General features: G+C 37.0%; 5 protein-coding genes across 18 annotated transcripts in view; 1 reads left to right on the top strand and 4 right to left on the bottom strand.

The window, feature by feature from the left end:
- LOC100740517 (protein FAM214A) overlaps positions 1-8,031 on the bottom strand; it is a 44,706-nt gene extending 36,675 nt beyond the window's left edge. Inside the window, exon 1 of the mRNA XM_012393083.3 lies at positions 7,746-8,031. The gene's annotated coding sequence lies outside the window, so the exon portion shown is untranslated. The remainder of the gene's footprint in view (positions 1-7,745) is intronic.
- Positions 8,032-8,910: 879 nt separating this feature from the next.
- Positions 8,911-10,006, bottom strand: LOC105681835 (translation machinery-associated protein 7 homolog). Its single transcript, XM_012393254.3, has 2 exons — positions 9,848-10,006; positions 8,911-9,430 (listed from the first exon to the last, which is right to left on the bottom strand). Exon 2 carries the CDS (start codon positions 9,427-9,429, stop codon positions 9,235-9,237), a length of 195 nt encoding a protein of 64 aa, XP_012248677.1. The 5' UTR covers position 9,430; positions 9,848-10,006; the 3' UTR covers positions 8,911-9,234.
- A 232-nt stretch (positions 10,007-10,238) lies between these two features.
- LOC100740397 (dihydrofolate reductase) lies at positions 10,239-11,388 on the top strand. Its single transcript, XM_003494392.4, has 5 exons — positions 10,239-10,509; positions 10,582-10,737; positions 10,816-10,939; positions 11,069-11,178; positions 11,296-11,388. Exons 1-5 carry the CDS (start codon positions 10,433-10,435, stop codon positions 11,369-11,371), a joined length of 543 nt encoding a protein of 180 aa, XP_003494440.1. The 5' UTR covers positions 10,239-10,432; the 3' UTR covers positions 11,372-11,388.
- A 941-nt stretch (positions 11,389-12,329) lies between these two features.
- Positions 12,330-13,478, bottom strand: LOC105681837 (histidine triad nucleotide-binding protein 1). Its single transcript, XM_012393256.3, has 2 exons — positions 13,103-13,478; positions 12,330-12,735 (listed from the first exon to the last, which is right to left on the bottom strand). The coding sequence occupies exons 1-2, from the start codon at positions 13,304-13,306 to the stop codon at positions 12,466-12,468; spliced, it is 474 nt and encodes a 157-aa protein (XP_012248679.1). The 5' UTR covers positions 13,307-13,478; the 3' UTR covers positions 12,330-12,465.
- Positions 13,479-13,633: 155 nt separating this feature from the next.
- Positions 13,634-16,396, bottom strand: part of LOC100740274 (cyclin-dependent kinase 4-like) — a 26,787-nt gene continuing 24,024 nt past the window's right edge. For 13 of the 14 annotated variants that reach the window (XM_012393176.2, XM_024371901.2, XM_024371909.2 and 10 more), the window contains 4 exons: positions 15,771-16,396; positions 15,352-15,696; positions 14,851-15,011; positions 13,634-14,769 (listed from right to left, as the gene is read on the bottom strand). In XM_012393176.2, coding sequence (XP_012248599.1) covers positions 14,550-14,769; positions 14,851-15,011; positions 15,352-15,696; positions 15,771-16,396 — 1,352 coding nt within the window. In that variant the 3' untranslated portion in view covers positions 13,634-14,549. The remainder of the gene's footprint in view (positions 14,770-14,850; positions 15,012-15,351; positions 15,697-15,770) is intronic. The other variant, XM_033324397.1, reaches the window with a different exon arrangement.

The following is a 16,396-nucleotide window of genomic DNA, read 5'->3' as shown; positions in this document are numbered from 1 at the left end:
GCGAATTATGTCAAAACAACGCGGGGGCGTTGAATCCTAAACGGAGGACGATGAACCGCGCTGTTTTGGACGGGCGCGCAAGAAAATTCAAGGTGACGACCCAGGGTTCTTGTACGATCCTCGACAAAACGTTCTCCCGTTTCTCGAAATAAATTTATCGCGAATTTCTCTCTGTCTCTCTCTCTTTTTCTTGCTTCGAAGCGCGTCAGACCGCGCCTGTTTCTCAAATAGTCGCGCTCGCACGAAAAACAGTTCGAGGGAATTTCGAAAGATCGAATCGAATCCACTACTCGTCTATACCGGCTTGCAATTACGACAAACAATTTATCACGACTTTCACGAATCTGCGATTTAACGATAATTATCGCAACAGCAGGTCGAATAGAATCGCGGTGAAAGCAAGCGAAACCGATGGTTATCGAAACGGTGGTTGGTGTGGCGAAGGATAACCGTAATATCTGTGATTCATGCAACGCTCATTTACTTCCTATTTCCTGTAAGAAAAATTTCTAAAGATTCTTTAATTCATTAGAGGCCGATCGTTTCATCGACAATTTATTTTCAGTAAACTTACGGTATCGAGTCCTGTTTTCCAACGTCGTGGCTACGAAGGTAAGGCAATCGCGCGAGTATCAACTCTGCCTCTCTTCTCGCTTCGATATCATTCGATTTTCCAACAATCGAAACTTCTGCGAACTTGTGCAAATTTTCTTCTCTCTCAGCCTTCCATTATAAATAAACGTGGAATGAATGCGACGCAAATACATTCTTTCGGTTTAAATTTAGTAGACCACTTGATGATAGTCGTAGACAGACGGTCTCTTTTCTTACGATTTCCAACATACAACGTGTAAATCTTTTGTGATCGAATCGAGCCACATGTTCAAATACTTACGAACGGTAGCGTATTATCTTTCAACAATGTCGCCTTCGCACAGCTTATAAATATTATTCCACCGCTTGGTCGTTCGCGTATGTATCTCATACGATTAAAAACGTAATTCGTGAAACGAAATAATAGAAATTCATTCGATCGATAAGATCGATTCCATCTGTTATTTGAAGCGCTATCAGCGTACCGAAACGGTGAAAAACAGGCGTAAAGATCGACGAAACAATTACAAGGTAGAACAGGTCCGTTTCACAATCGAATCGTGCAGCAGCTGGCCAAGCCACGTTTTCCTCGAAACTGCAGATTTCCGTCCAACTAGATGGACATTTCGTATCAACCTTGACTAGCAGAACTCGTACGAGAGAGGCGCGATATCGCGACGTGGCCAAGGTGCAATGCAATTGCACAGGCTGCATCGTCCCCGAACAAGGCTGCGGTAAACGGTCTCGTCTCTCAGATAACACGTGCACCGCTATCTTCTATCTCGCATGTATCGAGCTTACATAAGGCACCGCGGTATTATGTCTTGTCAACGACAACGGTGCAGCGTGAAGCGATTAGTTACGAAACTGCCTGCGGATATAGAGACGAGTAAACGAAATACGAGTACGTTCGATGTGTGTAGTTTCGCCGATCTTCTAGGCTCGATACAGACGAGCGATATTTCTTTTTGCAAGCTATCGTTTACGAGAAGAGGGTAACGCACGCGTCGCGGTAAAATAAAACGCGCGAAATACGTGGCGGAGTTGAAGAAATGGAAAAATTTGTGCGATGTATCGACGCTGATGTTAGCAAAAATTGAGAATTTGATCGATCGGATGAGAATCTGTATAAAGTTAGCCGAACAAAAGAAATAACGATGAGAATTTTAGTGTAGAATTTTGTAAGTGTTAACGTCAAGTTAATCGAATGCTTCGTCGTAAGATAGACAACGATCCGGATTGCAGAATTTCATAAACTTCGATATAAAGACAAATATTTCGAAGTGATGTACTTTGAAATATGCTATTCTGAAATTGTGTATTTTGATATATAGGCTGTGCTAAATTTAAATAACACTAGCGTCGTGAAGCGTTATCGTTACTTTCATGCCACTCGATGATTGTTCAAATAGGAGCTCGGGTAACCACAAACTAAGATTACGTGAAATTTTATCGATATAAATAACGAAGTGTGTCGCGTGTGCTGCCATATAGTCGTATTTCTCCATACGATACAATAAACCGCTGAAACGTCTAACGTCTAATAGAATTCACTCGCCTGCATCGAACGTTACTCCAGTCTTCTATACATTTTACTAATTCGTTTTGTAGATGGGAAATTGATGATCGAGCGACGAGAGTACGCTGAGGTAATGGTAGGTGCAATGGTAAAGAGCGCAAAGATGCACGATAGAGTAAGGATGTGCTACTTGCACGCGTGAAAGTGGAGCCACGCGAGGAAACTTCACGACTTTGCCGCGATTAGTCCGATGAGTCACCATCGTGCTAGTTGTAGGATCGCAAAAATATGATAGACACTGCGATACTGTAATTATTTCATTAGATACGAAGAAACGTGCACGTAGGATAGTCCTTGACGCGTTCGCTTCAATCGTTGCACATCTACGCACGCTAGTCTTCGGGAAACAAGTTTTTACGAATTCGGTACACGTGGAGAGATAAAAGCTGAGAAATACAAGTCACTGACTGCATGACGAAAACGCGATAATCGGCTGTAGTGGAAGTTTTCATTGTCACCGATAATCCATGGAATAATTATCGATAAAGACAAAGGCAAATTGTCCAATTTAAGAAAAAGAATTATTTTCTATTTAATTTTCCTATTTAATTTTCGACATAATTGCGACATTAACAGCACCGTATGTTTACCTCGGCGCGTTCTTCGAATCGTTGTAAATCCGATCGCGTCTTCTTATTCCCAGCTCTTACGGGCTATAAATGGTAAAAAAAGTCTGTTTACTTGTTAGAAAGAAAAAGAAGCGAGGTCGAGACGTAGATATTCGTGTAGGGTTAAATGCTGAAAACTTATCGACCAGTAAAAATCACTGTACATGTTCGACAACAGGGAAAAGGCAAAAGGGCCAGCGATGACTTTCTCGATTGATGCATTCTGTCGTCACAGAACGTACGAGTGTTCCGGTGCATACGAACGCTCACTGAACACGTACACATCCTGCTCGTACGAACGGTTCTTCGATAATGTGGGTCAGCTCGTTTACGCCGCCGGCTCTCGGCTTATCTAGCTGTTAGAGCTGCATATACATTTCAACGACTTATTCGTATCTGCAAGCTACTTGCAAAAATATCCTGAATAAAAGAGAAGAACAGAACAGAGAAGAGAGAGAGAGAGAGAGAGAGAGAGAGAGAGAGACAAAGACAGGGCCAGAGAGACAGGGAGGAAGAATTTTCAATTCGCCAAGCTAATGCGAATCTCATTGCTGGCGTGAACGTGCACGTTTGATAAGAGGGCGAGAAAGAAGGAGGTCGAGATCGTATAATTTCATCGGTCGTAGCCCGGCGATTTATCGCCGGATTGAATAGAAGATGCGTTAGGATCGGTACTTATATCGACACCACGAATTACGACGCAGTGAGAATATTGGCACGTTTATCGTTAACCCTTTTAACCGAAGCGATTCTAGTGAACGCCCGAATTAGCACTGGCTAAGTGGTTGAGTCGTTCTCTAAACTAAGATTTAAAAGGTGTGAGCAAAGGATTTCCGGGTTTTCACTGTTACCGCATTGCGTACAGACTGGCAAACGACCACGTCGGCTAGTTAGTTGCACTTGCGAACGCGATGGATTTAAACGAGATTGAAAGAGATGACTGATAATTTCGACCGAGCCTCTGGCCACAGTCACGCGTTATAGTCTTTACGTAATACCTTTAAATACACGTCGAAGCAATTTATTAATTCTATCGAACAATATTACAAGTGTTTGTTAGATGGAAAAAAGGTTTCTTGCTACGTGATCGATGGAACACAACGTGTAGGGGAAGAGAATTTGTAGAAACTCGCAAGAGTATTCGAACGCTCATAGACACGTTCGACGAAGATGAAGATGATGATTAGGTGCGTCGTATGAAACGTTTGGAATTTCGATTAGGTATTCGATGCAAGTATTTATTAAAGGTATTTAAATTTTTATACATCCTCGGATTGATTCCAAATTTGACCGATATAATCATGACGATCGTGTCTCGTTTCAATGTTAACGAAATTTCGAAATGTTTTATATTAATACATATCATACATGCGTAAGTGTTTTTTATACAAGTGTTAAATTACCTTCGGAAACTTCGCGTATGTTGGTGCTACGTTTCGCAGAATTTGAATTAATCCCGAGCGAAACTCACCGTGCTATACGTGGCTTCCGATTCATTCTGATTTCTGTTCATAATTAACCAGCGAAACTTAGAAGAGTTCCCGTGTATATAAACCGCGCTCGACTATGAACGTGTAACAAAGCTTCGACCTTCGTTTGATATCAATTTTGATAGCGTATTATGTGCATGGAAATGATTCGTATCACAAATTATTGTTGTCAACGAACGATCATAAACTCGAATATTTGTAGATTGTCGGCTTGGTTCGGAGCTTGTGAAACGCGATTACGAAATACTTGACGCGAACACGTACGTTTGGATAATGGAACGAAAAACTGGAAGTGATGGTTATTAAGTGAAAGAAAACGATGATTATTAAGTAAAAGAAACTGATCGTTAACGGACTTTTTATAATTCGACGGCCGTTAAACTGTTTACGATGCAACTTTTTTTGGAGTAAATCAAATCAATAATAACTGACGTAAGTGATGCCTACGTGCAATCTTTAAAATAATGCGGCTGATTGGCGTCAATTGACGCGGAAGCTCGTTGAATCCATTCAACGACAGTAAAAAAATCCTATTCTTCGGTTTTATTCCGATGGCAAAAAAGCTCTGCACAACTGTTACGACTTAGTCGTTCGCGTAGGTGCGAATCGTTAAAGAGTTGCACAAGGTTACTTGTAGCGAGTACGCGAACGTGATGACGAGGCCAAAACTAGCAACGAGAAACTGATGCACCTGGAACGCAGGCAACCGAGACGAAACACACGTACCGCAGACGAAAAAACGCGTGCGTTACATCATTTCCTTATCGAACGTAACTACGCTTCCTTTTAAACCGCTATATCAGAAGCAAAAGCTGCGGCTTATCAGCGCGCTGAGAACGATTAAATGGCATACTATCGCAATCTTAATTGTCTCTCCCGAAATCGGCTGACTTTAATCCTGTAAACACGGATACATGTTTTTGAATTGTTGAATATTTACGTTGTCCAACAATTGATTTTCGACATCTCTAATGGCCGAATGTTCAATATTCCTCAGCATAGAAATTTCGAAATTTCGAATTTCAAATATTCGCATTTACAAATCCTTTGTGGCCCGAATGCCTAATCCCTCGATGTGAATATTTAAATTTTCAAATCATGAAATATTTACATTTCAAATATTTAAAACAATCCAAATCCCCGGACTCGATAAACTAACAAATTTCCAGCGACAAATTTCTCTCTTTTCTTCAAATTTTCAAATTCTCGTGTTATATACACGTTCCAACTTTTTAATATCTACATTTTCAAATTTTCAACATTGAAACTTTCGAGCCGAGTAATTATCAAGACTGGATTATTTCCAATCACACTATAATAAATATCAGTACGTAGGTATGTTTTCTTTCGTAATTGCCTTACTATACACACCAGACTAGACCCACACATGTTTATTACCGTATTAAAAATCTGACGCAATGAACCATCGTGACGCGTAGCACAGCCAGTGCAAATTACGAAAACTGGATAAAAGTCAACGTAAGATTAAGAGAAAAATACGTACTAACTATCTTACGTATCGAAGACACGTGTTAGATCTATTAAATGGCCAGTATTCACGTGCGTTTCGATGCAACGAGAGATTGACGCAACCCGTAATCGAAATTAATAAAGAAAACGGAAGATTTGAGGCACTGATCTCCCTCCGATCGAAAAGGAACAGAAGGTCAAAGTTAATCTCGTCCACGTTCATGATTTATATCGGGTTATATTAAAGTAGAGGCACGCCGCTCACCCTCTAATTTTCCACATGTGCATCCGAATGCGTCACAAGCTTGTCGCAGCGATTATTTCGCAACGTGTCACGAATCGATCGAACAATGTTTTCCACTTCTCGATCGAAGAATTTAAAGGATGGTTTTTCGTAACGAGCGTTGTGTAATTTGCAAGTGTTGGATGCGAACACTCGAACGAGTATTCGTTATATTCGAATGATTTCAACATGTAAAATAATTCAGTCTTACGAAAACAAAAAACTACGTTGATCCTATAATGCCATAATTTGAAAAGTATAGAAAATCGATGATGTTACAGATATTGTTCTTTTAAATTTACCCCGAAGCTTAAAATTAATTTATATCTATTCTACGGTTATTAATAATTTACGACAGTAAGCCATTTGTTCCTTGACGACTGAATATCAATCATCTGCTTATATAAGAAAATAAAAAAATTACTAAAATGGGGAATTAATCAATTTGTTTTTTTTAAGGCTCGATTCTCGTTCATTTGGCACGTTCGATGGAAAAAGTTAAACACTCGTACATTGATATCTATCGTTCGCAAGATTACTAAACTATTAACGAATAAATAAGATTCTCATTTCTAAACAATGATGAAAAGCGTGACGTTAGAATGAAAAAAAGATTCAAGGCAACGATGACACCGCGACGCTTCAACTTTACATCAGCCTATTTTAATAGTTTCTCAAAGACCCTAAATTTCTAAATGGAAAATTACCGTGTGGTATCTTTCAATCATTTGCGTACATTTCCTAATGTATTCTTGCGTATAACATCTATCTAACTTATCAGTCTACGTAAATTACATATACTATATACATATACAATCAGAAAGAAAACTTGTAATCTTGTAACGCGAAAAATCCCAATAGTCAAAGTATACGTGTCTAACATTTACCTAACTTATCAGTAGATCATGGACTTTTATGTGTTTATAGGAAATTTAAAAGTGCAAATGTATATAGAATATGCGTGCTGTACAAAACTACATGAAATGTTAAAAAAAAATAGCATGCTTGTTACATTTAATAAATGACACGAATAGTTGTTTAGATTCTGTTTTATCGCTTATATTCACGAAAGTATGATATTACATAAGAATCTGTAGTCTACTTATGGGAGATAATAAATTAAGTACCTTAACGATGTTCAATCAGAAAGAAAGCTAGTAATCTTGTAACACAAAATATACGCGTCTAACATTTACCTAGCTTATCAGTCAAAGTAAATTAAATACCTTAACGACGTTCGATCAGAAAGAAAGCTCGTAATCTCTCAACACGAGAAAGCCCAATGGACAATGTATATACGCGTGGCGAAGACTAGATATACGCATTAACCGTGCTCTCTCTTCCTCTTAATACGCGATACAATACACCTACAATGGGCCGTTTATGCGAGCACCGCGTTACTCACACATGTCAAGCCAGGAAATCGCGCTCGATCATCTCGCTAGTAGTTACAACGCAACCCTCTGGGGGTGGAGGAGGTAGAGAAAAAGCACAAGGTTCGCAATATGGTACGTGATGCAGGTGAATAACATGGTGTCCCTTTGTAGTTATACGCAACACATGCATCATACCGTCCATGACAGAGAGCGTTTACGTGACGCACATAGTAGAACGAGAAGAAGAAAACACACATTTCCTATCTCTGTCTATTGGAACGTCAGAAACGAACTGTCACTCTAGAGAAAGAGAAAGAGAGCCATAGATTGGTCGTATGTACTCACCGATTTGTAATATCACGCGAGGTAGCACGATCCACCGAGCCTGGAGTCGTTCCCGTGGGTCAAATGATCCTGACGAGCTCCATGGTTTTCCCGAACTACCGACGCACTCGTGAATTCGTCCCTCGCTGCTCTGGCCCCTCTGTCACGGTACACGCGAGAACCTTTTCGATCGTCCTTTGCGTGCAGACTCGACGAAAGAGGTTTGACGGCTGCGAGACTCGACCAACGCAAGCACTCACGACCACCTCGAAGGTCTGTTGCCAACTGACCCAGCCAGTGACAGCTCTTCGCGATTCACCACGTTTACCACCGTACTTCCAATAAAGTAACTATCGCAAGCTCTCGCGATGCCACTCCGATGCCTGCCTGAAACACCGCAAAGCTTTTCATGAGCGAATCGTCCTATAAACCACGGGATTTCCCTGAAAAACCGTGTATTATTAAATGCCACAGGACCTTATGGAACCTTATTCGTACTATAGAATGTGTTTTAAGCTTTTGTAAGATACGACAATTAGGTTTTATGATATGTCAATAAAGAATTGGGAGGCAGGATATTGACATATGTATTTTAGACTTTCTCAGCTTGTTTGAAGGTTTAGTTAGGTATTTGGGTACAAGCGATTCTTCTTAATTAAACGAAGTATCGAAAATGAAGTTCTTAGATTTATTTCAAATGATTATTCTGATCGAAAGCTGATAGTATGAGGAAGAAAGAAAGCAGAGGAAATATGGCCGAAAAATTTTTTTCACGAAAGTTGTCGACACTGTCGATCATATGGCAATCAGCTGTAATTCACGTTTCTTCAATGGACATATGTTTGTATCGCATTTACGAAATAAGTGATCAGAAAGATAACTAGCATGTATTGTTTGTAACAGATTAATGGTGTCTTCTCTAACACCGTATTTTATTGTTATTGCACGATAATATCAATTTAACACACGTGACTGCATTATTTATGCGGGTTTGAAATCTCTGAAGGCAGCATTTTAACTCAAGGTTAATTGATTTAACGGTTTGTTATTTGGCAATTGAATTAGATTTAGATCAAATCTGGGACTAAGCAATTAAAATGTACAAAATTTGACCGATGACAATAAATTAACGATCGCGGAATTGTAACTATCTTTCTCCTTTAGAGAAAGATATTTAAAAAGAGGATTATTTAAAAAGAATTTTTATTATTTCACAACTATCAGTACTTAACGCTTATGTAGATCTATTACAAACTTAGAAGTATATGAAATCGTTTTAACTGCGTTTCAATGTGATATCAATAACATATTAAAAATGCAAATACCTATGAAATGTGTATATTGCTATGATTTAATCCATAAATGTTTTATTTACAAATGTTTAACCATTTCTCAGAGTTGGAAGTCTGAAACATGTTCCAGATGGTATACTAGTTGATAATATCAAAATCATGTCTTGATAAGAACACGGTGTGTAAGATAATTGTATTTATTCTCAGTCTTAACTGCATCACTTTTTGCCAGATTTCTTTATACCACCAGTGACAAGAGGACCCCTTTGACTTGCTTTCTTTGCAGCTTCAGCGAGCGCTTTCTGCTGTTCCTTTTGTTTTTGCTTGAATGCTACATCTTCTTCATCCAATACTTTTGATTCCTTCTTTGGTGCCTTCAGGGGCTTTTTCTTACCACCTTCGCGGCCAGACATTCTAAAAGTGAATTCTCAATTAGATATAATATTCTTAAAATAAACAATGAAATTGCAATTTGCTTATCTTAATGTGATAATATAAATTAAAATATAAAAGAGGAGAAAACATTGGTTTGAAATGAGATAATGAGTTTCGAGCATCAAATTACAAAAAAAAAAGCTTTCTTACAAAACATAACCTACGAAGTTTCTCTCATGTCAGAATCGATAATGTTACTCAGCTTATCAAAAATATTACATGGTTTAAGCATACAATTTAATATGACTAAAATGTATGATGCAACAAGAGACTTATTACGCACAAAACTTAAGACTACACCGAAATTAATACGAACAACGTGTGAAATAATCAAATGCATAAATTAGAACAATAACCTAATTTAAGTAAAAGTACATAATGGTAATAATCTTTTACCTTATTATACTGTGAAATTTCACAAATAATCAAATTAATATTACAAATTTAACGTGTCAGAACTGAATACTCTTATTCAGGAGCAAAGTTTGGTTATCACGTCTCAAGTTGAAATGTCGCATGCATGCCACTCAATGGTTAAGATAGATTATGCTGCCATCTATCAAAAAGAAGGTGACGAACTACTAACTTTTAATACTTGAATTGCCATCTAGCGGCGAATTGCCGCAATTTAGCTGAATCCTAAGATTTCCACTACAGGGCAATAAACAAATGATTTATACATAATGATTAAACAGAATAAATAACTTATAATGTAAATAAAATACACCGATTTCTTCCTCTTTATTTCTTACTTTTTAAATATATATTTAAGCTCTCTTTGTTAGGAAGACTGTGCTGTCCTCTATATCTTTTTAATTCTTTATCTTAACGGTTAAATAATTGTATCTGATTATACTTGTTGTGTCGCTTAAATATAACTATTCTTAAACATAACTTCCCAACGAAAGAAGTAATAATATATATTGACACATTTGCTACTTGATTAAACAAGTATTACAAAAATTTGAGTTGTTAGTGAAAATGAACTTAAATTTAATTGCGGCAGCATGTGAGGGGATGGGTATTGGTGTAAAAGGAACGTTACCATGGAGACTTAAGTAAGAAACAATGAAAGTTACATTATAAATGCAAATAATGTAGCACATTATAATCTATTCCTTACCTTATAGAAGTGAAATGGCATTCTTTACGTCTATGACAACGAATACGAAAGACCCAAATAAAAAGAATGTTGTTTTAATGGGACGAAGGACGTGGGAATGTATTCCAAAGAAGTACAAACCATTAAAAAATCGAATAAACATAGTACTTACGTCACAGTCTTTGTAAGGATGACTCATTTTTATTAACGATTTGAAATTAAAGTAATTTTTTAAATTTATGAAGAATAATTAACTATGTAGAGATTATGGGGACGATGCGATAGTATGCAAAAGTATTCCACATGCTCTCGAAGTGATTAAAAAACCTACATTAAAAGATCAAATCGAAGGCATATGGGTAATAGGTGGAAGTTCCGTATACAAGGTACGACATCTATACAAATCTCTGCTTAGGTCCTATTCCTTCAATTGCATTCTTAAAAATATTAACTTGCATAAATATCCGCAGTCTAATACAAACAGTCTCATAGAAAAGATCTAATTGCAATTTCAGGCAGCAATGGAATCTCCGAATTTTCACCGATTATATTTGACAAGAATAAAAAAACATTTTGTCTGTGATACCTTTTTTCCAACTATTCCTAATAATTTTGTTTTGATAGAGTAAGTATTCTTATGATTTTTCTTAACTATCCCGAATAATTTTATTTTACCATACACTTAATTATTTTTATTTTCTTTGAAATTATTTCATATTTGTTTCTTTTTTCATTGATTCAGTGATCCTAACATTCCTCAGGGCGTTCAAGAAGAAAACGATATACAATTCGTATATGAAGTGTATGAAAAAAAATAGATTTTTGTATCTGAAAATTATTTAAAAGTAAAAATGTGAAATTTTGACCGTACCATTTTGGCTGCCACGCTGAAACCACATGTTTCATTCAGGACGTCACAGTGTTTTAACACAGTGCATCATTAGATGCAAGATTTGTTCTCATTTTTTTATTGATGTTTTAATGAAAATGTTTTTGTTCAATGGTGCACTTTTTATTTGAAAGTATCTTCTATTTATCAGTCGCCCGTATTCGGGTGACGCTTATTTGACTACTTGCGAAGCATCGTCGTGGATATTTGAACAGATATTCCACAGGAAGTAATAAAACTATTGAATTGTCATAAAAGTAATACGAAAATGGTTTATTAAGAAAATTATTTAGAATGTAAAACTTTGAAGCAGTCTATACAAAGCTGCGTTTGGTCGGGACAATTTGGACAGAAAGCTGTTGTTTTATTTGCATAACATAGTTTGCATGCGCTTGCGGAATCATTTTTTCGAACGGCGATATTATGCTGATTCCGTCGAAGACAAGGGTTTGTCTCACCAAATTGAATTGTACTTTCCTCGGTATCATCAGTTCTTCTTTATTCCTCAATGACCAATTCTTATAAAATGTTGTCAACAGTATCGTCATTACATTCAGTATCACTACGATAGCGCTTATCAATATCCCAATCAGAATCAGACGATGTAATTCTATTTTTATTTCTGATTTCTTTCTCATCGCTGCTATCCGAATTTGTGTAAGCCTCGTAAAAGTTTTCTTTTTCACTGCTATTTGACTCACTAAGAAATAAGTTTTCCATTTCTCTTTTCGATATTGTAACGAATTAGGACAGAGATTTTAAGTTATCTAAAATATCGGTGGGAGTACCAAGCAGAATACGCTTGGTACAGCGGCACTCGTGGCCTGAAGAAGATTTCATTGAAAACACGCGCGGCAATCAACGTGTTAAACTGAGACAATTAAAGCTGACAAGGGCATAATATTATTTATTCATCAAGAACATGAAGAATGTTGCGTCAAAGATTATTATCATGACAATAGATACTTTTTATAATCCCAAATTATAATTAGATATTAGATACATTAAGAGAAACGAAATTCCTTAACCAGGCGGCCACTTCATTTGACGACCACCAAGAACATGTAGATGCAAATGATAGACCGATTGTGCACCATGCTTGCCATCGTTGATGACTAAACGAAATCCGTCATTGAGACCCTGTTGCTTCGCTACCTTACGAGCAACTATCATTAAATGACCCAGCAAAGCTTCGTCCCCGTCTTCGGCAGTTGAAAGTTGCGGAATTGGTTTTCGTGGAATCACCAGGAAATGCACCGGTGCTTGGCCGTTAATGTCATGAAATGCAACGCACTAACACATTAAAAAATTTGTTTCATTAGCAGAATTCTAACGACAAAGTAAATTATGTAAGAGTACGCTTCGAAGATTCTAAACGTTTACAGATAGTATCACTTCTCAAAAAGAATTAAAAAATACTGAAAGAAATTAAGGAAAGCATCTATATACAGTAAGTTCACAAATAGAGAATTTGAATTAATTCGTTAATGTTACGGTTATGATATAGTACAAAATAAATTATGTACCTTAATTATACATACAACTATTACTAATTGCTATGGAGACATACAAACCAGTAAATAACCTTAAATTTTCATGACAGAAATATAATATTTGATATTTCAGAACAATATTCTTCCAATCATTTAATTCGATTTACCTGATCATCCTCGTAAATGAAATTACAAGGTATTTCTTTACGCAATATCTTCCCGAAAATAGTATCTTCTGAGGGAGCTGCAGTTTGGGCTTTTTCAACTTCGGTCGCCATTTTTCTCCAGCATGGAGTATGATGTGATAGATTAGCATTGAAATATGGTAGACGTTTACACGAATTTATAGCGAGATTTAAAAGCAGCCTCATTTCGAGAGTACTTAAAATACCTTTAAAGGCTTAACACGTTATTCTTTCGAGTTCACACCGGAATAATTCACTAATTTAGCGTTTATGTATATCAGTAGTATAATCGGGAATAGTTTACGATAAAAAGAAGGGCAATGTCCAACACGCCATGTCAGATATTACAAGTGGCGGTAAATTTGAATCGAAATTTGAATGAAAATTCGTATATTTATGAACACAATTAAAAGGATTTAAGTAAAGATATTTCATATATTTTTACAGATTCTATTATTAGACTATCGACCAATTACTATTCTTTTTTTTAATACAATTTCAGTTTAAGAATAGTTTCGATATATAAAACTATAAAATCTTTATTTTACTGTACAGTCTTTTCATGCGTCTTTCACATATTTTTACAAACTGCATAATCATGTATATATATATATATATATTATTCGCCTAATATTAAGATTTATACACATACTAGAGATAAAATACATTATTAACTCCTATTCGTTATTATCTTTACATACATATGGCAGTGTACTTTCTGGTTTTTTTACGGGAGATCCTATGTCTTTCCGACAAATCTAACGGGTCAGTAGGCCCCAGTCTTACAAGAATAACGCTACTTAATAGTACGTAATTACAGTTAAGTTTAATTACATAGAAAATTAAGGCATAGGTTGTGAACGTTCCAACGACTTTGGAAGGCACACCTAGTCAATTATTACACAAAATCATTTTTGGTGCGCGTGATATATGTAAATCCCATTTATTTTTGCAAGAAAGTATCTTCTACTTTACTTACAAAAAATGGAACGTCGATATAATTGAATTCATAGATATTATGAAACTAATAGTAATATTAAAAATACTTCTTAGATATTACCTAAATAAATAAGGTCAACAATATTATCGTTAGATACATAATTATAATTAAACTATGACGATTTCTCGAAATTAGCTAATGGTCGTATGATTTAAATATGATGATGATACGCTTTATAGAGTGTAGTAAACGTATTTTGCAATTGTAATTTCTAAATGAGAAAGGAATATTTATAAGTCGTATATAGTTACGAAAATCCCTATTGTACTATATTCGTAATAAACTATACTATCCGCTTAAAAACAAAATGCTACGATGTCCTTAAAAAAAATAATACGCTTACATACTTTTGGATATACCAACGTCAGTCTACGTTTCAAAAATTACTAAAGATACCAAAAACAAAAAAATACTCAGAAATAATAATCATCACGAGTCATCTTCAGCGAAATACCGATGTCTGAGAGCCTGAGCTGCAGTTAATCGTCTATGAGGATCAAACATAAGCATACTTTTAATTAAATCTAATCCGTGTTCATTGAGATCAGGTATTATTGACTCAAGAGGTTTTGGTACCCTATAAGGGAAAGCTGTCCAACTAAGGGACACATTTTCTGGCCATTCTTCATACGCCGGAGTTCCAATTGTTCTGTAGAACAATTAAAATATATTTAAGTTTAAACTATTTTCTTATACGAAACAAAAACGGCGGATATCTTCAATAACTTACCGGAAAATCCTATCGAGTTGATCGCCTTCGCTTGTACCTGGGAAAAGAGGTTCAAGTATACTCAATTCTGCTAATATGCATCCTACGGACCAAATGTCAACAGCGGTGGCATAAGAACAGCCCAGGAGGACTTCCGGGGCGCGATACCACTGCGTTACGACCTATAATTGTCAATAATTTTAATGGTTTAGTGATTAGGATATACAATCATAGATATAAACGGAAGCATTACAGCGAGGTAATAAAATTGAAATAGTAGTGAAAATTTACAAATTTCAGGGGCTGAAACGAATAATCTGACGCATTTTCGGAAATAGATTTATCTGTATGAAAAAAAGGGGACGATTAATATCGTTGAACTGATAATAGCAATTAATTTATAGTAGAAAATAAACTGATTTAGCTGCGGTTAAATTATCCAGTTACCTTACTTTAATGCTTTCTTTTACCTCACTGTATCGTTTCAACAATGTTCGCCGTTTGTACAATGTGTCAACCTACCACAGAAGTCAATCTCATTTCAAAGTCGTACGTTTTCGCCAATCCAAAATCTGCGATTTTTATTCTCCCCTCTCGGGATACCAATAGATTTTGTGGTTTCAAATCCCTGTGAATGATCCTGTGACTGTGTAAAAATTCGACTCCTTTCAGTATCTCCTGCGACATTTGTTTCAGCAGATGAGACGGGATACCTGACTCTGAACAGGAGGACATGTAAGACGCTAAATCCCTTTCTACGTGTTCGAACACCAACCATAAAGTCAACCCTCGATCTAGCCTCTCCGGCATCCCATCGGCGGAAGGCAAGTGTAGATAATTCCCTTGACAAACGTCCAACAGTCTCACCTGCGCGCATAACAGACAATGTGAATGCAAATATTAATATAATGCCACTCAAGCACACGGTCTATACGACTTACGATGTGAGGATGCTCGAATCTTTCGAGCTGTTTCAAGGTAGCTATTTCTCTTAACGTAGACGTGGGTAGTCCATCTGCTGTCAGCGGCACCCTAACTTTTTTTAGCGCTACGACTTGTCCTGTATTCAAGTCTTTGGCCTTGTAAACGGTACCGTAAGCTCCATTGCCGATCAAAGACAATTCCTGATACGATGCATCCTCGCCGAGTAAGGAAGTCTGAATTTGTACATCGCTATCCGACTCTGACCTCTTGCTAGAGCTACCAGATAGTTCTTCCTGACCACTGTACTTCATTTGTATGATCGTTTCAAAGCTACCAAACTGTCCTTCCTTCGAGGAGCCAGCCTTCACGTTTGCCGGCCCCTCCAAGTTAGTTTGGATCAGTTGCTTGGTGCTGTCCAAAGATTCCTCGCTGATCTGGAAAGGATTCGTCTCCGACTCGCTGCCTGGTATCAATTCGATCGTGTTCTTCGGCAAGGAACTCGTACTCGTTAACTTCTCCACGCTCTCCAATTTTTCCGTGCTCAAATCATGCTCCTTCTCGGACGTTCCCTCGATCGAAGCCTCGGAGAACTTGGACTTCTTCGGTGGTGTCGGAGACGACAGATCAGGTCCGAGCTCAGAGC

The sequence above is a fragment of the Bombus impatiens genome, unplaced genomic scaffold, assembly GCF_000188095.3.
Source record: "Bombus impatiens unplaced genomic scaffold, BIMP_2.2 scf_2222, whole genome shotgun sequence".
NCBI classification, from domain to species: Eukaryota; Metazoa; Arthropoda; class Insecta; order Hymenoptera; family Apidae; genus Bombus; species Bombus impatiens.
Note: the sequence above shows the minus strand (reverse complement) of the source record. Positions and strands in the feature narration are given on the sequence as shown.

What these genes read in the sequence shown, in the direction of transcription:
- LOC105681835 (XM_012393254.3), bottom strand. Translation starts at nt 9,429, where the DNA reads ATGTCTGGCCGCGAAGGTGGTAAGAAAAAGCCCCTGAAGGCACCAAAG.
- LOC100740397 (XM_003494392.4), top strand. Translation starts at nt 10,433, where the DNA reads ATGAACTTAAATTTAATTGCGGCAGCATGTGAGGGGATGGGTATTGGT. An exon ending in ACGTTACCATGGAGACTTAA is followed by an intron (nt 10,510 to 10,581) that starts GTAAGAAACAAT and finishes CTTACCTTATAG; the next exon opens with AAGTGAAATGGCATTCTTTA. An exon ending in GTACTTACGTCACAGTCTTT is followed by an intron (nt 10,738 to 10,815) that starts GTAAGGATGACT and finishes TTAACTATGTAG; the next exon opens with AGATTATGGGGACGATGCGA.
- LOC105681837 (XM_012393256.3), bottom strand. Translation starts at nt 13,306, where the DNA reads ATGAGGCTGCTTTTAAATCTCGCTATAAATTCGTGTAAACGTCTACCA. An exon ending in TCATTTACGAGGATGATCAG is followed by an intron (nt 12,736 to 13,102) that starts GTAAATCGAATT and finishes TTAATGTGTTAG; the next exon opens with TGCGTTGCATTTCATGACAT.